General features: G+C 51.8%; 1 protein-coding gene across 1 annotated transcript in view; it reads right to left on the reverse strand.

The window, feature by feature from the left end:
• The window catches only part of POU2F3 (POU class 2 homeobox 3), a 35,104-nt gene extending 16,101 nt beyond the window's left edge, over window positions 1-19,003 (reverse strand). The window contains exons 1-2 of the mRNA XM_014890458.2: window positions 18,863-19,003; window positions 8,193-8,227 (exon numbers count right to left, since the gene is read on the reverse strand). Coding sequence (XP_014745944.2) covers window positions 8,193-8,227; window positions 18,863-18,923 — 96 coding nt within the window. The 5' untranslated portion in view covers window positions 18,924-19,003. The remainder of the gene's footprint in view (window positions 1-8,192; window positions 8,228-18,862) is intronic.
• Window positions 19,004-24,445: the final 5,442 nt, after the last annotated feature.

Consider the following 24,445-nt stretch of genomic DNA (forward strand, 5'->3'; position numbering starts at 1 on the left):
CTGCCTCCACATCTGCCTTATCTCACCGAGTTTAAGAGTTTGACTCACTCCCAGCCCTCCACAGCACAGGGAAGAGGAGGATCAGGTGCACACAGAGGGTCTGGAGCACCTGGCCCTCGCTGAAAAAAGGAACAGCTCAGCTCTGAGTCACCCCAAAATGCTTTGAGTCACCCCAAAGCGCTCTCCAGCACAGCAGGGCTGCCTCAAGCTGCCCCAAAAGCCTTTGCCTGGAGCCCAGGGAGGAGGTTTGAAGCTGCAAACTGGCATTAAGCTGCATCCAAGGCTCCAGAGCAGCTCCCTGAGCCTTCCCATGGCGTAAGTGCTCCGCCGTGAATTACCCACACACGTGGGCCCCATAAAATAAAAAACACACTAATAATAAATTATGGCAATAATAATAATAATAATGGGCTTGCAATTACTATTTCCACATGTACTATCCTGCACGTACAGCAGGGCTTAACAGACACCTGGAAAGAGGGCAGAAAACCTTGATGTCAATGCCATGATATTCACCCTGTAACATTTCTATCCTACTGAAGGCTGGGAATTTTTGGAAGCTGTCAGCGTGACAGAAAGGAATTCAATGTGGGATTAACTCCAAACAGGCTCAGCCATGGCAGCACGCTGGAAAATTCAAATGCAATCCCAAACCTCACACACCTGCATCACCCTACACGAGGCCTCTGAGTTTATTAATTGAGGTCTGATCTGATAGGGTTTATCCTCAGCTTCAGCTTGGGATGTAAATGGTTGTGCTGGAGTCAAAAGTAGGGGTGGGAAGTCAAAACTTCAGGAGCAGCCAAAGCTGCACACTCGGCAGGGGAAAACAAACAGAACCACATGCAGCTTTTGTGGGCTCACTGACACAGCTCTTCCCTGGAATTTGTGCTTCCAAACAAACAGGGAAGAGAGAAAAATATCCCCCCCCACCTTGCTGTGCTGAACCTCAAACGATCACCTGTGGCACAGGGGCTGGCCAAGGGAGAGGAGAAGCAAAGGCAGAGGTGGGGAGAGCACCTGCCCTGAGACACCTGCTCAGGTGGGAGTGTCCTGGCCAGGGCTGCTCCCACCCCATCTCGGTGTGCCTGGGCAGCACAGAGCCCCAGAGAGCTGCTCTGAGCTCAGGGGGCACAGAACTGCTGGAAACAGACTGAAAAAGCAACTTACAGCACCTTCCCCCTCACCAGCGATATTCAGGCACGTGGTACCTTCCCTGCCAAGGCCTGTGGGCATCCCAGACTGGGAGCAGGCATGGGGAGATTCCCTCCTCTGGGTCAGAGTGGCCAGAGCCTCCACTCAAAGCATGGGAAATGATTTTCCCACCATCAAGGCTGTGATTTCTCCCCTGCCTCCCTCCCAGGACTCTCCCTGCCCCTTCCTCACCCCCTGCCCCAGCCCTCCCGTGGGTTGCACATTGCTCCCTGCACTTCTCTCTCTCTCTCCATTTCACTTGCCCAACTCCCAAACCTCTCCAGAACTCCACCTCTGCCTACACCCCCGTGCTTATCTGCTCTGCTCCCACCCTGGGCTGCATCCCTGCCCCTTTCCTTATCACCCTGATTTCACACACACACACACCACTCCATGGCTTCTCCCCTGCCCTCCTGCAAGCTCACACAGGTCCCCTGGAGCTCGAGCACGTTCCTGTTGCACTCCAAAGTTGCCTTATTGGGATTTTCTGGGCTGAGAATCTGCCCGGCATGAAAAATGTCCTTTTTTTTTTTTTTTCCTCCCATGCATCCCTTGCCTATGGGGAGGAATCTCTGTTTGTTCAGGACTCTCTGTGCCTTCTGGCAGTGACAAATGCAAACACCTGGCACTGTGTGGATATCCCTGGATTAGTCATCCACAGGGAGAGTGTCCACACAGCCCAGGTAGCCCTTGTTAGGGATGTACATCCCACCACATCCCACTTTTAGGAGTGGAATCAGACTGGGGCTGGCTCCATCCCAGCTCCAGGGGTCTCTCCCATTGGTCCCTGGAATTTTTGGCACTGGCTGCCACGCCCCAGGGAACTGGGACAGGAGAAGAGCAGCTGGAGGGATTGCATTAAACACAGCAAGCAGAGTAATTAAAGGACAAAGGGAGAGTGAGGAAGATGAGGGAGCGTCAGATGGGGTTTCAATTGGGTGGGGGATGAAGTCCAAGGGTTGGGGGAGCTCTCTGCTCCAATCCCGTGCAAATCCCACGGGCTGGAAGCAGGCTGGATAAGCCCACACGGAGCAGCTCAACTCAGCACCTCTGGGAGGGAGAAAGTGCCCTCTGATGTCCAAAATTAGAGGCTTTGCTTGGAACCCATCACCTTCCCCTCCGTGTGCTGGGACCTGCCCTCGTGCAGGACCCCACCCTGGCTGGGTGGTGCAGGTTTGGGGTGAATTCTTGGAGCTCAGCAGATGAAAGGACTCCGAGTCCTCTCCTCATTAGTGGTGACTCCCTGGGAGTCACATCCAGGCACAGCAGTTCATGCCACCCAGCCCTCAAAAAGGTGCTGGGCCACCTGGATTGTGGCTGGCCAGTGACAGCCGTGCCTTGGGCTGAGTTTCTGTTGTGGAAAACAAGTTTTGTGACCCTTCAGACAGATCCGTGAAACTGGGGCTCGTCCCTTGTGAGCACAGAAAGCGTTTCCTGAAGGATGAGCAGGGAATTTGCACAGAGATCTCGGTCTCTCCCTCACAGACACATCTGAAACAGCTCTACGAGGTATTTTGCCAAGGAAACAGGTGTAGGAATCACATTATAAATGAAGTTTGCCCGTTAAAAGCAGGAGAGCAGGAGTTTGGGCATGGACTGGACGTTAAGGAACAGATAAAATCCAGCCAGCTCTGGGTCGCTGTCAACAAATTAATTCGGTGGTTTCAGTCCACCTCTTGAGAAAAACAATTTAAAAGGCCAAATCCTTGCTCCTAATTGCATCCCCCTTTCCCTCCCAAGTTCCCCTGGCCTGTTTTGGAGTTCATTCCCAGCAAGCTCACCCGAGGTGCCAGAACAAACCCAGCCTGAAGAAGGGGTTCCTCTGCATATCTGTCCTAAGCAAAGCAGGGCCAGATTTAGACACAGAGGACTTTCCCTGGAGCCAGGGCTTTCTCTGATGCTTTCCCAAAGGGCTGCATTTCAATGAGGAACCTGCACACAAACAAATTTATGCAATCAGCCTGTCCCTAGGACAGAGCTGGGAGACTTCAAAAGGGAAAGGCCAGGGCAGAGCTGAGCTTAGATGCAGTGTCAGGCGAGGCAGATACAAGGCCAGCCCTGATTTCCAGCCAGGGGAGGCTCAAGAGATGAAAAGCAGATGCAAGACTTAGGCTGATGCCCTGGGGCAATGGGGAGAAGAGAGAGTGAAATCTGAATTGATCCCCAGAGGGGAGAAGGAAGCAGGATGTGAACCTCCCCTCGAGAGGAGGGCAAAGCAGGACTGGGATGGAAATCTGGAGGGCAGACTGAAACCTGAGCTACCCACGGGGAAAAGCCAAGCAGGAACAGCAATGACATCCAGGGAGCACATGAGATTAGGGGGAGGTGGGAATGAAAAGCTCTGAGAGAGATCCCCGGGGGGAGGGAAGCCCTGGTGGAGCGAAATTAAATGTGCAAGGAGTTTTGCATCGCAGATATTAATAACAAACTACCCAGCGAGCTGGGCCCTTCTCTGCACCTTCAAAAGGATGGAGGGGAGGAAGAACTTGTCTGTGGTTGAGCACAAGACGATGAATCAGAGGATGGGAGTCCATAACCCAGCTCTGCCAGGGAGCAGCCCCTGGATTTTCAATACACCCCAATGTCCACGGGCAACTGGGCCATGAAGCATCCCCTGATCCCAGCTGCAATCACAGAGCTCAGCATCTTTGGGAAGAGCCAGCGAGTCAGGCTGTGTCTGCAAGACACCTCCCCACCTTCCAGAGGCACCAAGGGATGCTAAATCCATTAGCAAAGAGCCTTCAGACATGTGGGTGGAAGGTACCAAACAAGGTCAGGGCGTTCATTAATGGCACTGAAAAGGAGCCACCAGGGATTTCACATCTCGGGTGCAGTTTGCCCACTTTGAATTTCTCACATCATGTGCCTACAGGACATCAGCTGAGATAATTCACCCTGGTACCTCAAAGCAGCTGCTGGAAATCCCCCACAAACCTCCAAAATTAAAGTTTCTTTGGGCAAGGACTGTCAAATATGAACAGAGCAGGGAGGGGAGTCAGACAAGGAGGTTCCTGAGGGAAGGGAACCCCTTCAGCACCTCTTGTAAGAGAGCAGGGCAGTAACACCCAGGAGGCTGGATCTGGCTTTAGAAAGGAGGAATTTTTCCACAGACCCAGCTGAAAAGGCTTTCTAGGAAGCCTGTTGGAAATCTATGTCCTTACTCCATCCCCTGATTGGTGTAAAGCAAGGACAGCAAAGAACAGGAATAAAGAACCAACAGCAAAACTGAAGCTGGGCTCTGCTCAGGCACCTCATCTTAAACATTGTCAAATCTCCCAGGCAGATCTCCTTCAGATTGATGATAATGACAGGTTTGATAAACAAATGACAGCCTGTCCTGCAAGGGTCAGCCTTTTGCTGGAATGAAGAATGCCGGGCACATTTGGATGGGGAGCAGAGGCAGATCCTGCCCAGCTCTGCTGGCACAAAAACCTGGCAGATTTATTGCAGGAGGGACATTTTCCCTCCCAGCTCTGGAGAGGAGCTCTCATCCCCTCCCCTGGAAGCAGGAGAGCTGATCCTGCATTCCTGCCTGGACCAGCAAGGTCCTGCCATCACTTCCCAGCTGGAAAAGCACTCCTGGCTTCAGCAGCTGTGCATTCCCCTCCTCCAGCTGTGCATGGATGCACATCACCAGGAGCTGGGCTCAACCCTCACACCACTCACACAAGCCCTGGCACCTCCCAAAACCCTCAGCCCTCCATCCCCGTGCATATTCCAGCAGGCAGCATTATCCCAGGGCTCAGCTCCAGACACCTGGCTCTCCAGAGCAGCTACACAAACAAACAATCCAGTATTTCCTAAAGGCTGAACGGGGAATTAAACCCAACCAGAGCTGGGGAGACCGCAGCACCTGGGCAGGATCACCACATGGCAGCCAGGAAAATCTCCCATCGCAGCACTCCCAGCCCTTGTCCTGCTCCCATTTGAGGCAAACCGGGCTTGGATTTGGCCAGGAAAAGGCAGAGTCACTCGGCTCTGTCCCTGCCACGCTCTGGCCACCATCCCAACCCATCAGGAGGCAGGTGGCCCTGTGCAGGCTGCCAGCACTGAAGGTGAAAGTTGATTACTGTGCCTTTGCATTTCCCTCGCCATAAACAGGAAACAACCAGCATTAGACTCACTAAATAAAAAAAGCCAAACCAGATAGGCAAGGCTGAAGATGCTGCTTTTTTTCCATCCACACCCTTTTCCCTCTCATTCACATACAAATTACTGTTGCATCCAGGTGGGAGGAGAGTTTGAAGAGGGGAGGGAAAGGGAGTGGGGGGGTAGAGGAGAAATGTTTGCCAAATAGGCTGAGGGATCAGAGGCAGCTTTCTCATAAAGCACAGGGCTGACCCACAAACTGCTAGAAAACCTCAAACTCCGCAAGAGTTTCCCTCCCTCGCCGTTTGCAGGGTGAGAGCAGCCCCAGCAGGGAATTGGGAGGCAGGGAAGGGGTCTAACCAGGTCACTCCACCCTTCCCATCCCGCCTGGAGCACAACACGGCAGGGAGGGAGGGAAGCAGACCTGAAATGTAGGCCATCTACAAAGGCTGGGGGAGAGGCTTAAACGATGTGAGATTTATGATCTTCAAAGTGATTAGAGCCCAGCACTCCAAATAAAGGCAAAGAGAGCTCCTGCAGTCGGTTTTGGAGTTGGGTTTCAAACCATCCTGCCCTGGCTTCGGTTTGAAAACTTGAATTGCAAGCTAACGAAAAAGGGGGGAAAAAAAACCACCCAAAACCAACCTCAAACCCCAAACCAAATTAAAAAACCCACCAACCTCCACCCCTAATGAAAGAGCACAGCACCTGATTTTACATGAAAACACTTTGATATTTCCAGCTCTCCTCTCTTCCTTTTTTCTCCATCATTTGAAATCTATTTGCTGAATTGAGGATGAATTCACCAAGAGCTGAGGTCAACCCTAAATGTGAGTGTGGAGCCCGTGTGTGCTCAGGCTCCTGCTCATTTAAGAGAATAATTTAAAAATAATAGTTATTATTTTAAATAACAATACTTTCAAATAGTAATTATTATTTTAAATAACGATTTAAATCACTCTACCCATGGCCTTGGGAGGGCCAAGAGAGGGAGACAAAGAGCCACTGGCACAGGCCTGTGTCCACTCAGGGACTGCTCCATCCCCATCCCTGGCATCACTGCAAACCCCTCTGCTGGACTCTGGGACATCAGAGCAGATTAGAAATCAAATATAACAATAAAACGAGCTCATTCACAGTCTTTTGCTTTTTAAACCTCGCTAAATCCCCAGCTAAGTTGGCTGTTCAGTTACACAGACAAGCTGGAATAAATGAACTGGATTTTGTGGCGCTGTTTTGGTGGAAGGAGGAAAATTAAAGTGGAAATGCTAAAAAAAAAAAAAAAAAAAAAATCATAGAAGCACAATTTCTTTTTAGGAGAGGATATTTGTACTGGCTGCCCCCTCACCCAGAGGAATGCAGAGGATGGTGGGTCAGAGCTGCAGTGGTGTAAATCAGCATTGCTCCACCACCTCTCCTCCATTAACCCCAGCCCAGCCCCTCCGTGCTGCTGCCACAGGAGAAGTTTGCAGCAGGTAATGATCACTTCTATCTGCAAGGAATTTCCTTTTATCACCCCTGGGGAGCAGCTTGGATTCTTCTCCGTGCCCTGGGCTGGAGACACAGGGCTTTTTGTTTGCAGCTGGGGATTCCAAAATCCTGGAAGATGGCTGAGCGTGTTAAGACACCTTTGATAGGAAAGGGAGACCCACCCAAAGCTGGAGCAGCCAAAGCAAACAAACAAACAGCAGCGTGGCTGACATTTGTCACCACGGGGAGCTTGAGGGACACAAAGCCACGTGGGGAAGGTGCAGCTGCCCACAGGGAGCCTTTGGGAAGGGTTGGAGCCCTCGGATTTGGGGAATGCACTTTGGAAGTGGAGAGGTTGCTGTGCCAACGTCGGCCTCAAGTCTGTGCACGGAGTTACAGCCCCTTCTGCATTGCTGGCTGCAGCTGCCACCCCAGCCCTGCAGCAGGGCACTGCTTGGCCCTCCACACTCCTCTTGGCCTTTCCAGGGCTCAGCCCAGCTCTGCTGACCACAGGAAGCCTCAGCTCTGGGCTCAGAGAGCGTTTTCCTAAAATCTCAGGATGGTTTGGGCTGGAAGGAACCTTAAAGCTCCTCTCATCCCACACCCCTGCCATGGGCAGGGACACCTTCCCCCATCCCAGGCTGCTCCCAGCCCCAGTGTCCAGCCTGGCCTTGGGCACTGCCAGGGATTTAGGGGCACCCTGTGCCTCCCCACCCTGCCAGCAGAGCTCCTGTGTCTGCACAGTCCCAAGCATCCAGAGGGCTGTCACCTCCTGATGTGACACTCCGGGATTTTTAGGAAGGTCTGCAGGCACCCATTGAGCCAGGGGATGCTTTTATCTGGACAAAGCAGGGGGAGAAGAGCACACACAGCAGGGACACGGCCCCTCAGCTCCTCCTTTGCACTTGGCGTTTGCCTGCCCCATCGTTTTATCTGCTGTCCCTTTCCCTGCTGCCTTGCAGACAGGAATGTGACCTGTGCACTCCAAGACCTCAAACCACCTCATTTTTAATGCTGGCTGACACTCCCGAGTCAGCCCCGTGCCTTTGTCCCTGCACACCACGGTGCTGCCAGTGCCAGTGTCACAGCACTGGGGCTTTGGGGAGGGACTTGTACCCTTGCCACCATAACTGAGGCGCTTTTTGTTCCTAAATGATGATATAAAAAAACTGTACAAGCCAGAAAACCCCTCAAGCAAATGGTCGTTTAAAGGAACTCTGTAATTAGGTGAACTTCTATGAATTAGGGAGAGGGAAACCAGAGGTGTAATCTGTCATTGCATCCCACAAGGGAACTGGGAAGAAGTTCTGTGGTCTGTTTAATGGCAGCTTCTGACCTAACAGTTTTTATCTCCTCACAGGAGCTGCAGCATGATGAGCAAGTAAAAAACACCATTCCAGAAAGGAGGAGAATACCTGGAAAGCCAGGGAACATCTTACCTGCCTGTTAAAGTCCAGCCCATTCTGTTCATTCCCTACAACGAAACAAAGAGAAAAACAGCTCAGTATTAATGACAGGCAGCACTGGTGGGAGCTTTCCAGAACTTGGAACACACATAACCAAAAAATTGGCCCTGGGAGAGCAAGGAGAGGAGGAGGAAGGTGCAGAAATGGAAGGGTGAAGGCTTCTGCAGCATTTAGGTGGTGCCAGCCTTGGCTGAGGGATAATGAAAGTGTTCCTGGCCAAGGGTGGGGGAAATCTGAGCACGAGGGAGATTCCAGCAGAGGTGAGCTGGAGGACATGACAAATCTCCAGGGAAATCCAGGGCTCACTGTGGGGATGGCCAGCAAACAGGTGGCCAGGGCTCAGGATCCTCAGGAACCCACATGGCACCGGGTAACTCTGGGATATCTGGAGGAACACAGGGTGCCGTGGGGTTGTGCTCAAGAGGCGTCTCCTTGATTCCAAAAGAGATTGGCAGGCACAGGAGGAAAAAAAAAAAAAAAAAAAAAAAAATCAGACAGGTTTCAGCCTGAAGGTACCTCACAGGCCCTCACTCATTCCCCTTTGATGATAAACACCCCCCCCCACCATCACACCTGCCAAATTCATCAGGAACATCACAGAGCAAAGGTTGTGCTCCCCACAGATCTGAATGCTTTAAGGGATTCCACGAAGCTCTCGAGCTGCAGAGGCAACCCCAAGACACCCCTTCCCTTTGCAACACATTCCCCAAGCCATTCCCTGCCAGTCCAGCCGAGTTTCTGATCAAGAGCCTGGAAATGTTCACATCCCAGCAGCACAAACCCCCAGGCCTCCTGCTCCTGCTGTTTTTTCCAGGATAACGTTCCCCATGAAGCAGAGCCCTGTGATCTGATCAAGCTCCAACACATCGTGTTTTCCAGCAGTTCAGGGCTCCTGCAAAGAGCTGCAAAGTGCTTGGGAGAGGTTGTGCAGGCAGGAGGGCAAATCCAGCTCCCCCATGGACTTCCCTCAACTGAACAAGCCTTTATCCCAGCACACGTTTTTCCATGCACAGAGTATTCCCAGGTGAATCAGTGTGGATTCTGAGGGGGAGTGTGCTTGGTACAATTATCCACGGATGGCAAAACATTGGAGAGTCAAGGATAACAGAGCTTCGTGGCTGCTCTCTGCTGTCTAGAAACAGCCCTGGAGATTTAATCTGTGACATTTAAAAAGCACTGACTGTGGAAACGGAGCTGTGGGACTCTGCAATCGAGCAGGGCCGTGGCAGAACGAGCTGCTGCCACCTCAATTTGACATCTCACCCTGTGCACCCCAACCAGCTCTGAGCTGCTCCCTCAATTTGAGATCTCCATCTCCTCACCATCCTCACCCCAACCAGCTCTGAGCCCTGTGCCCCAGCCTGGCTGCATTTCTGCCCTGCTCTTCCTGCTTTCCTCCCAGCTGCCGCCTCCCAGCTTTTCCTCTCCCCTATCTCAGTCCTTGATCTCTTTTCCCAGTGTAATTCCCTCATTCCAAGCCTCTCTGCTCCCTGTCCAGCTCTCTCCAGCTGCTCCCTCCCCAGGAATGGGGTTCATTCATTGCGTTCCAGCTCCATTCCAGCCCCAAAAGCCAAGGAGGGCACATCCAGCGATGGGAATGCTGATAGCGTTAATGGATGATCACAATCAGCATCCACACACCTGAGCAGGACCGCGGGAGCATCTTCAAGGTCTGCAGTTTCTACCTTTGAAACCCCCACAGGCATCTGGGGGGGTGTTTGATGCGATCTGGAGGCAGCAGCTGAAGGGAAGCAAAGCCAGGAGGGAAGGAGGAAATAAAAGTTCCCAGCTGCTAAAATAGAACAGGAAGGAAAAGGTAATCTCCTGGTTTCTTGGAGACAGGAGTTTCACTCACATTCAGGTGAGCAGCGTGGTGATGAGGCAAGATCCAAAGAGCTGCAGGGGAATCCCTGGGTCCCAGTGACGATGGCTGAGTCACCACCATTCACCCCAAAACTTGGAACCCGGGAGGTGCAGCTGGAACAGAGCTTCCCTGCACAGCCCCACGTCCTTCCCCCTCCTCTCCCCACCTCTGGCTTTGCCCTCCTTCCAGGAGCACGTGCAGCTGACACACCTGGACCTTTCCTTTGTCCCTTCCTCTCCTACAAACTCAGGCACAGCATCCTCCAAATCCCTGCAGAACCACGGGGAGGGGGGGATTTGGGAGCATCCCAGCCAGGAATTCTGTGCCAGCTGAGCAAATAGTGCAGGAGCCTGGCACTGAGTGGGGTGTCTAAAGAGGGAGCTGCCCTGGGCTGCCTGGGCAGACAGAAGGAGCACCAGGCACCTCCAGAGGCCATTCCTGCACCTATCTCAGCCTCCCATCTCCCCGGGATGAATGGCCCTCTGGAGATGACTATTCCTCCTGACTGACTCCAAAGGGACCCAGGGGCAACCAGTTCAGCCTTAGATGTCCAAGAGGGAGAGATTTAAAACTGGGAGGGGTGATTTCTGCTCCCAGTGGTTATGTAAATGGGAGCTGGTTACACAAATCTCTGCAGGACCAACCAGTGTTTGGGCACAGATTTATTTGCAAACAAATCTGGTGCTTTTCTTTTTTTTTTTTTTTCTGTTTCAATAAATGTAAAATTCAAGTGATTGCAGCTGCGAGCCAAGGTTTGGATGTGATAGGGATAACAACTCTCTTTCAGTTGAACTGTAACTTTCCTACAAATGCTTTATAAAAATAGCCTCAGTTTCCTCCCAGTTTCTGTCAACATCAGGACTCACTGCAGTAGTCATTTCTCTCCTTAAAGGAATGAGCTGTTCAAACAATCTGCACTTAAGATTTAATCTTTTCTAGCTCCAGGAGATAAAAAGAAAGAAAAGTGTAAGTGGCAGCAGATTCTCTCTCCTGCTGCAAACTGCCAGAACTCCACTCATTTTAATGGAGCTTCAACCCAGCCAACAACTTGATTTTTGCTGCACGAGCCAGACACAAAGGGATCCAGAACCTCCAGAATCTGCTAAATCAGTCCTCCTCTTCCTGAAATTCCACGAGGCTGGGGAAGCCCTGGGATTTCAATGGGGAAAAGCTGCTTGGAGCCTTTCAATCCCCAGCCCATCAGCGAGGCTTCACCCTGCTGTTGCTGGGTGTTTGGAAAAGCAGTGATAAGCTCAGCCGGCTCTCTGAACCCGGCAGGCCAGGCTTGTGCTGCTCTCCTTGGTTCACCTGGCAGCTGTTTTGCATAGCCCTGGCATCAGATCTGGTGCGAGTTTGCCTGGGGAGGTTTCTCTGGGGATGGGAGCAGCGCAGCAGTTCCGGGCAGTTCCCCCCACCCCCTGCCATTCCCCCCTGGAAAACACAAGGCGAGGGATCCATCACGAGCAGAGCTGCAGAGCCAGTCCAGCCCTGGAGGATGAAAGCACCCTAATGGGGGAAAAGTAAAATCAGGGTGGCCTTCATCTTCACACAGGCTGGTGTCACCTGCGGGGAGGGACACTTCTCACCTGGCCACACCAGCAGGGCTCATCCCTCTTCCCAGGCAGCTCCAGAGTGAGCTCAGCCCAGCTCTGGAGGGACAGGGGGATGAGGAGGTGATCCCAGCCTGCAGCAGGCGGTGAGGAATTCCCACAGGGAATCAGTTTGCTGCTGCACATTTGGGAGGGAAATGGGGAACAGCGCCAGGCAGACACCAGGCAGGGGGTTCGGCTGCCTGGGCTGAGAGCTCAGAAATTTTAGGTGCCTCACTGAGAGCCAATTGCTCCAGGCTCCCTTTCCAGCCATGCAGAGGAAGCAGGAGCTTCCAGAGGGCAATTCCTCTCGCCCCCGAGAGAGATGGCACAGGGATGAATCACCCTCTGGAGATCCCTGCTCCCATCAGGGACTGCCTGGGGTGAGCAGGGCAGGCTGCAGCCTCAGAGGATCGAATATCTAAAATTAAGATTAATCTCACCTATCCTGGAGATTTTAGCACTCCATCTGATGAAGCACAATGCCACAGGAGATTGGCCTGGTGCCCCTTTCAAGGGGCATTTCTGGTAAATTCACTGTTCAAACCTCTCACCTCAAACAAGGTGTGAAGTTAAGAGATTGCCCAAGTGCTGGTAGAGAAAATTACTGTAACTATGGCCAGTACTTGTCTCACAAGCTGTAAATGAAGCCAAATGCTCACCTGCACCGAAGGAAGAATCAAAGTAAGACATTCTGCACGAAATACTCCTCAGGATTTCCACTGACTTTGGAAATTCAGGTAAAAACCAAGGCAGCCACACCAGTGACTTCTCCAGAAGCAGCAGGAGACACTGAATGCCCTGGGAGCTCCCTTAAATCCTTTCCCCATGGAGTGGCCACCCCTGATTCCCTCCAGCTGCAACCTCCAGCACTGAGGAGAGCAGGAGCTGCAGCTGAGCAGGCACCACTCAATTCCCTGGATCCCCACGTGCCCTGCTGGGATGCTTGATGCTCCCAAGGCACTTCAAAAAGTCATTTTTTAAAACGTGAGCAGGATGGGGAGTTTTTGAGGCAGCCAGGTAGGGCTGCAGTTTTAATCTGAAGACACAAAACCCCCAAAGCATCTCCATGGAGCATCTCCATGGGAAAGCCAAGGCAGGTGAGCAAAACTGAATCTTGTGCTGACTCAGACAGCTCCAGACTCCAGGGGAAGCTTTCACTGAACGCTCCAGTGCTCGATTTGGCTGGAAAGCCCTGGGTTATAAAAACGCCTTCCCTTTGTCAGTGCCTCAGAGAAACCCCATCCCCAGGTCCCTGTGCAGCCCCTCCGTGTGGGGCAGGGCGAGGGGAGAGCAGGACAGCGAGTGTGGGAGACCTGGGCACCTTCCAGAAGGAAACCCGAGGGCAGCAGTTGTTCCCACGGAAAACATTTCACCTGCAGGTGCTGGGAGAGGGCAAGTCTCTTCTCCTAGACCAGAGGCAAGAGGCAGATCAGACCAGCTCTTCCTTTGCCCCTCTAATTCAAGTCAAACCAGCCTTTTGTTCCCCTTTCCCCTCCCCATCCTTTTTTATCCTCTTCCATAATGGGATGTTTAAGAAAAAAAAATAAAATAACCCAACCTCAAACCCTAATCACCTTCATTTGAATTTCAAATATCCCCCTCCTGGCCTCCCCCACGCCCCAACTGACTCGGAGCTGGGAATATGGAAATTTCTCCTGCTTGCCTTAAATGTGGCTGTGCTATGAAAATCATCAGCCTTATGCAAATCCCGAGCAGCCCCAATTGCCATAGCAACCAGCTGTTTCCAGCCCAACTGCTGCAGCTTTCATTTACCCGGGACTTGTCCTGGGGCTGTGCATGGCTGCAGGGGGAAGAGACCAGAGAAATCCTGGAGGCTTTGAGGAAAGTTTCACGAGGGAGAGCCAGCCTAGGGGAGCAAAGGCGTAGCCCAGGACTGAGCTCAGCGTGGGGCCGGGAGAGGCCAAGTTTCCTCAAAAGACTTTGGCCTGGCAAGCTGCTTCCAGCCTGAGATGAGGAGGGAACAACAAAAGGCAGAAGGAAATAAAAGTTCCCAGAAAAAAGAAAAAAAAAAAAAAAAAAAAAAAAAAGCTGGGAGACAGCACGGGCTGAGCACCCCCCAGCCCAATCTGCCATCCCTTACCTGTGCTGGATCCTTTCACCTGAGTTAGGGGCTGACACAGAGGTCAGAACCTCCAAACATTATCCCAGCATGATCCATCACCTTCCCCAGAGACTCTACCCCACGGGAATGTCACAGAGAGCCTCCTTCCCAGAGCCCAGCAGAGCACAGGGCTCTGTCCTGCCCATCCCTGGGCAGAGCAGCACCTGCTCACAGCTCACACCTTGCCAAAGGTGAGAGAACACAGCAGGACTCTCACCTGCCAGCTCAGGGCTTCATTCACTTGGTGGCAGAGGCAGACTGAGGCAAAGTCTCTGATTTTCCATCTGCCCTCACACGGATTTAATGCAAAAATCACTGGCACTGGGAGGGGATTTGGCTGGGGTGGAAGTTGTGGTGTCCAGTTTCAGAGCTGCTCTGTGCTGTGCTGCCAGGGGACCTGTGGCTGTGCTGAAGGTGAGGATGAAAGGGGAGAATGGCATCCACGGGGACGGATGTCACAGCAGGGTCTCCTCAGAAGGGACACTTAGGAGCAGATGTGTCACAGCCCCTCAGTGCTGCATTTTCTCGAGGTTTAAAGGGAAGGGTTTTTCCTGGTCGCAGAGAGGAGAGAGCTGAGTCAGTGCTCTGTGCAGGGGACACTGAGGGCACAATTCACGGGTGTCCGAGGGCAGCTCCAATCTCTGCTCTCTGGGCTCCAGGGAACGGCTGGAGCAGGCTCAGGGGAATTTGGGATGGATCTCAGGGAAAGATTCTTCCCTCAGAGGGTGCTGGGCACTGCCCAGGGCATGGCCCTGAGGCTGCCAGAGCTCCAGGAGTGTTTGGACACCAATCCCAGGGATTTTGGGGTGTCTGAGCAGGGCCAGGAGCTCAGGACATTCTCTAATCCTAAAGCACTGAGAAAAGTCACCAAGATAACCTTGCTCCCATGGCCACCAAGGGCTCAGAGCTCCACCAACCCACCCAGCCATTCTCCTGTCCCCATCCCATCCAGCTCCCAGGCTCAGCTACGGGATCACAGAACCACAGAACCACAGAATCACAGGATCACAGAATCACAGAATAACAGGATCACGGAATAACAGAATCACAGGATCACAAAATCACAGAATCATAGAATCACAGGATCAAAAAAATCACAAAACCACAGGATCACAGAATTAATCACAGGATCATTGGATCACAGGACCACAGGATCACAGAATAACAAAATTAATCACAAAATCACAGGATCACAGAATCACCAGGTTGGAAGAGACCTTCAAGACTGAGTCCAACCCAGCCCTAACACCTCAACTAAGCCATGGCACCCAGTGCCACATCCAAAACTTATTTAAACACATCCAGGGATGGTGACTCCACCACCTCCCCCAGTCACACAATTCCAATACTTTATCACTCTTCCAGTAAAAAAACTTCTTCTTAACATCCCAGGAGCCACCCAGGGGCTGTCCCCTAGGGCACCCCACATCCCCCCCAGAGCTGAGGGTGCCCAGCACTCCCCATCCCGGGCTGCTGGCAGGGCTCAGCTCAGGGTTCAGGGTGGGGAGGGAAGATGCTCGTGGTGCCTGCAGCTATTCGCTTCCCCGTGGTTGTGTTTGAAGCGCTTCCCTATCGCCCTTTTTGTAAAAGCTTTGGCTTCCCCCCCATAGCCTCAACAGATGAAATCAAAGGGAAGTAGCTCTGCTTGGTGTAACCTGTTTTGATGGAGGAGATAAGCGGGGAACAAGTGTCTGACACAAACAAACAGACAGACAGGGGCAAGTCCCACCTCAGCGTTCTGTTGCATCAGATAGCGAGGGCTTAGATAAACCACAAGAAGGGGGAGATCTCTGCCCCCGGGGCTGCAGGACCAGGGGCGACACTCGGCACTGCCAAGCCCCCACAGTTCCCATAAAAAAAAAAAAAAAAAAGAAAAAAAAAAAAGAAAAAGAAAAAAAAAAAAAATCAGCGCCGAGCTCGCTGGCATGGCTTTCATCAGTTTAAAAAAGATGAAAAGAGCTCCGAGCCAAGCACCAAACTCGCTGCTCTTCATTACCCCCCATGGAGGCTCGCCTGGGAGCTCAGCCCCGATGCCAAGGCTTGGAATCATTGCAGGAAAAGGGGAAAAGGACCCCAAAAAACAGAGGGATAATCCCTGATCAGCCTGCCCTGCATCCCCGGGGTGATGGGGAAGGCAAACCAACCCTCGTGCCTGCTCCCCCTCACACGCAGGATTAAAAAAATTCAGAGCTGAAGGAAAGGATGGATTAATATTCGCAGGGCTGGGCAGTGAGAACACTTAGAAATTATATTTTTTAAAATAATAATTTGTAAAATTGAGTAATTTCACTGTAACCAGTAGATTTTGGATCAAAAAACCACAAGTTTGTGGAGAATATATATGTATGTCTTTTTTAAAGCCCTGAAATATTTTCTATGAAATTGGTGTGGATGAAATGAAAAGTAAAAACGAAAAAAAAAAAAGCACTGAGCTCTCCAAACCTCCTACGAAAGGCGAACGATTTTAACAATTTTCTCAAAAAAGAAAACCCCCCGCAATTATTTCAAACACTTTCAAAGTAAAACAATGCCCCAAATTACCCTTTTTTTTTTTTTTTTTCCTCCCCCTTCTAAGCCTGGAATTGGCGGGGATATGAAAGGATGAGATTATGCTGCTGCTACTGACACTTCCCATCAGATCTTTGGGCATCAATTTTAGATCAAGGGCTTGGTATACAAAAGCATTTTGGTACTTAATTCCCTCATTTTTCTTTTCTTTTTTTTTTTTTTTTTTCCCAAATTCTTGGATCCAGCCCGCATCTTTTAGTGATGAAAAAAACCCCTTTGGATACCCGCACTTATGAGGATTTCTAGGTCTAATATTATTAATTTGCTAAGAGACCTCTCCTTTGGGGCGGGGGGGGGGGGGAGAACGAGCTTCCTGCGGAGTTGTGTGCGGATTGCCCTAATTCAGTAGGAAATGGGAAATTCAATTAATGAGTCATCAGAAAACACACGGAGAATTTTCCCACATGAAGCAGGTAAGCAAAACACGCCGCTATTAGGAGCTGCAGTAAATATTCCTCTAACAACTCGTGCAAAGGGAGCACCAAAACTTCCCGGGAAGCTCGGCACAAAGAGAGCTTTGTTGTTTATAAACAGAAAAGGCTGCGAGAAGCGAGGGAACAACGCGGGGAATATTTGGGTGAAGCACCCGCAGCTCCACCTTGGACAGGTGAGTGAGGAGGTGATGCCACCCCCACCCTACAAAGGTGTCCCCAAAGGTGACAAGCTCAGGACAGGCTGTGCTTGCTGCTGGGGACTCCCCCAACAATCTCCCAACCCTCTTCTTTCCCAGAAAAAAAAAAAAAAAAATCACCGGGACAGCCTCAGAGAAAAAAAAAAAAAAAAAAAAAAAGAAAGAAAGAAAAAGCGATTTAAACAGGTTCTTTGTGCCACTCTTTGCAAATGAAGGCGATTTACTCGTCCTGATTTCCCTGCTTGATTTGAAGGCTCCGAGAGGGAGAGCGCTGCCTCGAACATTTTTTTGTTATTTTCAAACAAATTGACTTCACTGCTCTGCTTTCTTTTCTCAATTACCACTAAAAAGAGGCGCTGCAGCTCACGCTAATGGCTGTCTGGGATGCTTAAGCTGAAAAAAACCCGTATTTTATCCGACCAAATGTGCTGCCAGCTTCTGGTTTAACACTTCGGACTCCCAACAGCAGCAGCCAGAGCCTCCCACTACATTTAATAACAGCCAATACCCGAATTAAATCCCCATTTTCATTAATCTTGATTAATCCTGCCACCCATCAATGAGTGCCAAATATTTCAAGGGGTTCCAGTTCCCAATTTAAGGCCCTGTAACAGCTGCCAGGGATTTTTGGGGGAGTTGGGGATGTGTTTGTTGCTCCTTTATCCCAAATCCCAGTTTGGGGTGATTTGAGAGCCCCGAGCAGGAGCTGAGCTGGCCAAAGTCAATCAGAGTTCATGGATGTGAACAGAACCAGATTGGATCTTTATTTTAGATTATGTCAAATAACCCAGCCAAGAGCACTGAGGATTTCTAAATCGGGGGGTGGGGTTAGTCCCTTTAAAATCTGCAGTTCTCCTGGCTTACCTAAAATCTCATTTTTAATAAGTTATGTCAAATTTTATAAGAGGAAAAGAATTCCATGCAAAGTTTTCACCTGCTCTTGCACATCCCTTGGCCCAAGCTTAGGGCTCTTCATTTCTCAGAGAATATTTGATTCCTCTACATTTTCTCCACCAGTTTTTGTTAAGAAAGGTGTTGAGGTGTTAAGCTATAGCACAGCTTTTAATAATCTTAATTTGCCGTACCTAGTGGGTGCTAAAATGATTTCTTATTGTTGCTCATTTGCCTAAAAAGGGATGTGACCGTGGCCCTTTGGGAAATTACAATGCTCAGGCCTTATATTCAAATCTCACTTCAGGCAGCCCGAAAACACAAACCTGATTTTTTGGGGTGCCTGTTACACCTCGTGGTGGGCAAACCCGACAGAAATCAATGCTCACACCATCGCTGGCATCTTCAAAGGATCACCCTGAGCCTCAGCTTTCCACATCCAAGGAATATCGAGGCTCCGTGCAGGAGCTGGAGCAGCGTCAGGTGTGAGGTGAGAAACCCAATCACGCCTCTCCATCCGTTTTTCGCTGGGATTCCCGAACTGGATTTGATTATTCCCAAAGTCCCTCCCCTTTTTGCACACACACAGAGCCCAGAAAAGGCCGTTTTCCCTAAGGAGGAGCTCCTGGCACAGCCCCTGTGAGGTACAGAGTGCACCAGGACTGCTCCAAAGCCATTATTGCTGCTGAGGCAGAGGCGTGAGCGAATTTCCATGTCAAACCCCGTGAGGACATCAGGGAGGCACTCAGGGATTCGCTGCTGTCACACAGAAGGGATCTTGCATGGCTGATCAAGATACCAACGCAATCCTAGCCCAGAGCACATTCCTGATCAACTCCCAGGCTGCAAGAGCCGAGAAAGAGCACGGGGAGAAACTTCCAGCACCCACATTCCTCCTTTTTTTTTTTTTTTTTTTCCCCTTTTTCTTCTCTTCCCCCCTTCTCTCCTGCCCCTGGCACCCCAGACCCTCCTTACCTGGCTCCACCTGGTCAGGTTCGTGCCGGGTGTCTGTGGAATCTGCAGCATCCCCGCTCATCTTGATCTCTGGAAAAGGAGGCACAACTGATTTTAATAACAGGTCACAGTCCCAGGCAACAGGCACATGTGGCTTCCACTAAACAGCACAAATGAATGTGTGTAATTATAATAAACCATCAGACTTTCAAATTTCTGATTCCTCAACATCCAGGCACTAGAATATTCATCAGCTCTGAGGATGCACTTTCCCTCCTGTTGCTCTTTGCAGCCCCCCTCACTCCTGTGCCCCCTCCCCAGTTTGCTGCGGGGTTTTCACCCTTCTCATCCTCACCCACAGCATAAAGGGGTGGATTGAGCACCGGGAGCTCCCCAGCCCTGGCCAGGCTTCCCAAACCTGCTGTGGTGGTCTGGCTGTGACACCATCCTCCCACACCTGCAGGGATGGGGATCCCTCCAGCCTCCTCCCAAATCCTTTCCCTGCCCTTCAAGATGGCTCAAACTCAACTTGTTTTTCCCACTGTCTCTATCTGCACTTTATTTATGCTCTTTTCTGGCACGTGCAGGTGCTCACAACCCTCAAAAGCCACCCAGGATCTTCCTTGCCCCAAAATGTTGTGCCCAACCCCTCCAGGTCCTGCACATCACCCCCATCCTCACCCACAGCAAGAAATTTGTCATTTACCCTTGAAGTGATGACTGCCACCACACCCGGGGCCACTTTCTCCTTCGGGGACAGCTGCAAGAAAAGGTGGGAATGGTCAACTTCACACCGGGCTGCTCATCCCTTCCTTAAAAAAGGCCAAGGACACAGAGGTGGGAGAAGGGGGGATATCTATTCAAATTCAGATGGACACCCCCTAAGCTTTTCCACCCTTTCCATGGCAATTTTAACCGTTTCCACACTAGTTGTGTGGGGGCAAAAAAAAAAAAAAAAAAAAAAAAGGTAAAAACTGAGATAATTTTTTATTATTTGAGTGATTTGCATGTGCTTCCTGCAGCCAATCCCGGCCACAGACTCTTCCCATTTGCATGGGGGAATAACAACAGCGGGGAAGCTGGGCCAGTGTTTGCTGTGGTTTTGCCAGGGTAGGGAAGGCAGGTGGAAGCCACCTAAAAGCATCATGCAAACCTTTTCCTCTTCCCCATATCCACCTTTTGTTATTCCCAAACAGATGAGAGCAGCCCCGTTGGATTTTTATCCCCGTTTCCCTCTTTTGCTCACACCAAAACAGGCAAGGCTTTGTGTGTGTGTGCAGGTTTTCTTTTCCCATATTCAAAGTTTCCCTCGTGTGCAAACAGCAGATAATCTGCTTTTTTGGCCAAGATTTCATAGCTTTGATCAAGTTGAAAGTCTGAAACTTTCTCCAGCAAATGAACAAAGGTAGAAAAAAAAAATCAGGATTTTATACCAGAGCTCAGAAACTTTCACATAGTTCAGAAACTTCCTTTCCTTAAATTATATTAAAGAGTGGGGAGGGGGGGAAAGGAGGGAGAAAAGAGTTGTGGGATTTTTTTTTCCCTTCAAATAAACTCTGTGCAATTAAGACATGAACGTTTAGTGGGGCTTCTAAGCATTTCTACTGCAGGAAGAGTAATTACCATCAGCTATAAACATCTTCTTGTCTTGTACCACTGCCAAGGGACCCTAACTTAGGCAATCTACAAAGCACAAAGTTTTGCTGGCTGCCAAAAAGTATTAAAAAAAAAAAAAAGAAGTTCTCATAAAATAGAGGAAGAAAAAAAAAATCTAAAAGCCTGCAGAAGTTTGGTGCTTGCTTTGGTGAGAAAGCTTGAAAGCTTGTAAAAAAAAATAAAATTAGGGAAAGAAAATATCGAATTCCTGAGAGACACAGAGCTGGACCAGGTCAGACAGAGCTGAGGAAGGACAGAGACAGAAGCAGAGCATGAAAAGCTCTGTCCCTCCTGCAGGAGTGACCCCCACACCCCTGTGCCATTAAAAACCGGGGTGGGTGGGGAGGGAAGGAGGAATTGCTGCTGCAACTTGATTGCATGTCACATGTTATCCACCCGGTAAATCCCCTCCTCCTGCAGTGGGAGATAAGGAGATGCCCTGGGATTCCCAAGCACAGGAATTTTATTTTCAGCGAGATTCAAATCCCCCCTATAAATGTGCACACGTTATTACAGTTTGAATATCTCGTAGGGGAAAAAAGAAAAAAAAAAGGAAAATTAAGCAGGAAGAAAAGGAAAAGTCTGTCTGCTGATCTGAGAGGTTTAAGGTTTAGGACAGATTTTGTGTCCCTATGGACAACAGTGCAGCACCAGCACCCTCCAAGAGATCCTTGGGAACAAGGAGCAGACACACAGAGCAATCACTTTCTAATCTAATTGTAGCCAACACCTTTTTAGGGACACTCAAGACCCTTCCACTACTTCCAGAGCAATGCAAACCCAGCTTTGACCCCTGCTCCATCCTCAAAAACACCTCCAGACAGGGCAGGCTGGCAGTCCAGCTCCTTCCACACAGCTTTGCCAGCTTAGCAATACACACAGGATAATCAGGCTTGGAAAACAACAACAACAACGAAAAAAAAAAAAAAAAAAACCTCACTGGGAAAAATAACCCAGCTTAGGACTGCCTAACTCTTAACCACAGCCCTATTAGGAGCCGCCACTGTGGCCTGGGCCATATTAAAAATGTGCTGCTCTGCCCCAGCTCCCAAGCAGAGCTGGGGTAGGGGCAGGCTGGGTGGTTCAGCCAGACCAAAGGAGCTCTGCCAGTGCAGACACTTCTCCAGGGATATATCTGCATCTCTATTTTTGCCGAAACAAACGGTGTCAGCAAATAAAGCCTTTCCCAAGCCCTCATTCCCCGTAGCTGTTGGGGCATGGCTGAAGGGTGAACCAGCCTGATGGCTTTAAAAGTGGAATCCCGTCGTGGAGGAGGGGGGAGCTCGGCTTGGCTGGGAGCATCACCAGGAGTTTTCTGGGGTTTAGGTGCCTGAGCCCCTCTGGAGGCTGCAGGGAGGAGAAATATCCAAAATGCCTGGGGAGGGGGTGGTGACAGCCACCAGGGAAGTGTCCCAGCAGAGAGGAGGGTGTGTGGAGCAGGGCAGCCCCCCCGGGGGCTGTGTCTTCTCCTAAAATCACTGAAGTTGGAAAAGACCTCCAAGATAAAAACTGGGGTTAAAGCTGAGCACAGCTCTGCAAGCACCTTGTTACAGAGGGGCCTCAAAGCTGCTCAGGGACCCCAAAACTGAACTGCTTTTGTGCAGGGGTGAAAAAAACCCCTCCCACCTGCATTGGGCTCCTTTCCCTGCAAAAAGACTCCTTAAAGCTCCAGCCTTTCTGGCAGCACGGGGGGGATGATTTGGGGGAGTGGAAGTGCTGCACACACCCACAGCTCCAAATCCAGCCTGGGAGGGAGGCCAGGGGCTGTGACAGAGGGCACAGTATCGATCTGGGGGATCTTCCCACGAGGAAAGAGTCGCCCACAAGCCCGGTGGAAGGGTGGGTGGGTGGATGGTGGATGGTGGATGGTGGATGGTGGATGGGATGGGTGGGTGGGATGGGTGGGTGGGATGGATGGATTGGAGCCTGTGGGGGACGCGTCCCCAAGAGGCACCAACACAAGCACACCCAGAGCAGGTGCTCAGACCAGTCAGGCTCACACCCCGAGCCAAGACCACGAGCCTCCCTCCTTGGCAGCCTCTCCTCATGGCCAGGGCTCCCCAGCCCACTCGGGCTGGCCACAGAGGCATCCCAGAGCCGTGGAGAGGTTGGGATACAGCTGTGGAGCACAGGCTTTGGCCACCTCTGTCACACCCCTGTCACTGGGTGAGGTGGTGGCATTGCTGCACCGTGCCCTGCAGGCCTGTCTGCGAGCCCACAGGCTACCAGCCCTGGGCACAGCCCCCCAGGTGTCCCCTGAGCAGCAGGACACCCACATTTGTATCCCAGGAATGAGCCCGGCACACACTGATGGATGCATCCTCCAGCAGAGCGTTTTGTGCTGCACAAAGCCCTGACCAGGAGTCACAAACGGGGCACGTGGCTCCTGTATCCCAAAATCCCACTGCCTGCCCCAGCCAGGACGGGCTGTCGGGGTCCGGCTGCTCCAATTGCAGCACCACCCTCAGCTCCGTGTGCCCTGGGATGCGGTGCTGCCCCCGGGACTGAGCTGGGGCAGTTCTGGCAGGGAGAGCCGGGGCTCAGCAGAGCTGCAGGGGACTCTGCAGGGACTGCTCGGGTTCCCAGAGCTGCTCTGCTCTGCGGGGATGTGAGAGCGCCTGAGCTGCGCCCCCGGATCAGACCCCTGAAGGAGCTCCTGAGTATCGCTGTTCATTCATTCCTCACTCAACCCATCCCTCCTCATTCATTTCTCCCTCCTTTTCCCTCTCTGCCATGAACTGCTCTCCTTTCAGCCCGTGTCCCGTCTCTCTCTCACACACCTCCCTCCACTCTTACCGCATCCCTCCGTGGGTTTATCCCTTCTCCCTGCTCCCAGCCTTATCCCAGTGACAGGACGCACAGGTCAGGCACTAAACACTCATTTTCCAGGCACTCAGGAGCCCTCTGCGCTGCTCCCTGACCCCCGCCGGGGCTGGCAGCGCTGCTCCCACATTGTGGGCACGGCTTGGCAGCCCCCTAAACACATCAGGGCAGCATCGCGGCAACGCGGCACCCCAGCCGGAGAAAAGAGGAGGGAAAAGAGCGAGGAAAGGCCACGGGAGTCAGAGCAAGCCCATTTCCTGCCCGAGCCCACGGCCCCGGCTGCGCTCCGTGCCCTTTACCTGCGTGCACGGACTCCAGGTTCACCATCCTGCCGGCGGGGGGAAATCCGCGGTGTGCCCAGCCTCCTGCCGTCAGCCCCAGGTTGCCAGGGGCTGCCAGTTTGCCCTCCCTCCTCTGCCACCCGCTGCCTCTCGAACCGGGCGTGGGTCCGCTGCCGAAGGGACCTAGAGCTCCATTGCCTGTTGCCATGCAGGGCCAGGTGAGCATGCGGCGCGGTGCCACGCCTCGCCCCACCTCCGGCTCCCTCGGGTGCCCTGACACCCAGCAGCTTGGCGTCAGGCCCATGCAAACGCTGCCATTTGCATATTAGTAACTCGGGAATGGATGAGTCCCTGCAGCGCTGCCAGGCTGCGGGGTGGGGTGGGAAGGAGGGCAGGAAGGAAGGCGCTGAGCTCCGCCCGCCCTCGGCCGGCTCGGGCAGCACCGCCAGCACCTGCCCCAAAGCTTTGCTCATCCCCCCCGTGGGCCCTGAGCACCTCCGGCTGGGCTGCGTCCCCAGGGAAGGTGTGCGAGCCAAGGAACAGCGCTTTGGGGTCACCCTGGTCATCCTGGAGAGCCGCTCGTGGCATTGGGGCCGTGTCCTGAGCCTCGATGCTGAGTGAAACAGAGCAAAAGGGAAAGTTAAAAGCATCAAAGAAACCTGTCTTGGCTGGCGATAAGAGCAGGGTTAGGGCTGGCACATGGAGACCCTGCCTGACATGTGCTCCATCTCTGTCCCCTAAGGAGACAAGTGGCAGCCAGCCTCCTCCTCCTCATCCCTGCTGTTTCAAGCTGCAGCATCTACCAACTTCCAGGGAAGCCAGGCAAGGAAAAAAAATCCCCTAA

This window comes from Sturnus vulgaris, chromosome 23 (assembly GCF_052056855.1).
Source record: "Sturnus vulgaris isolate bStuVul1 chromosome 23, bStuVul1.hap1, whole genome shotgun sequence".
Taxonomy (NCBI): Eukaryota; Metazoa; Chordata; class Aves; order Passeriformes; family Sturnidae; genus Sturnus; species Sturnus vulgaris.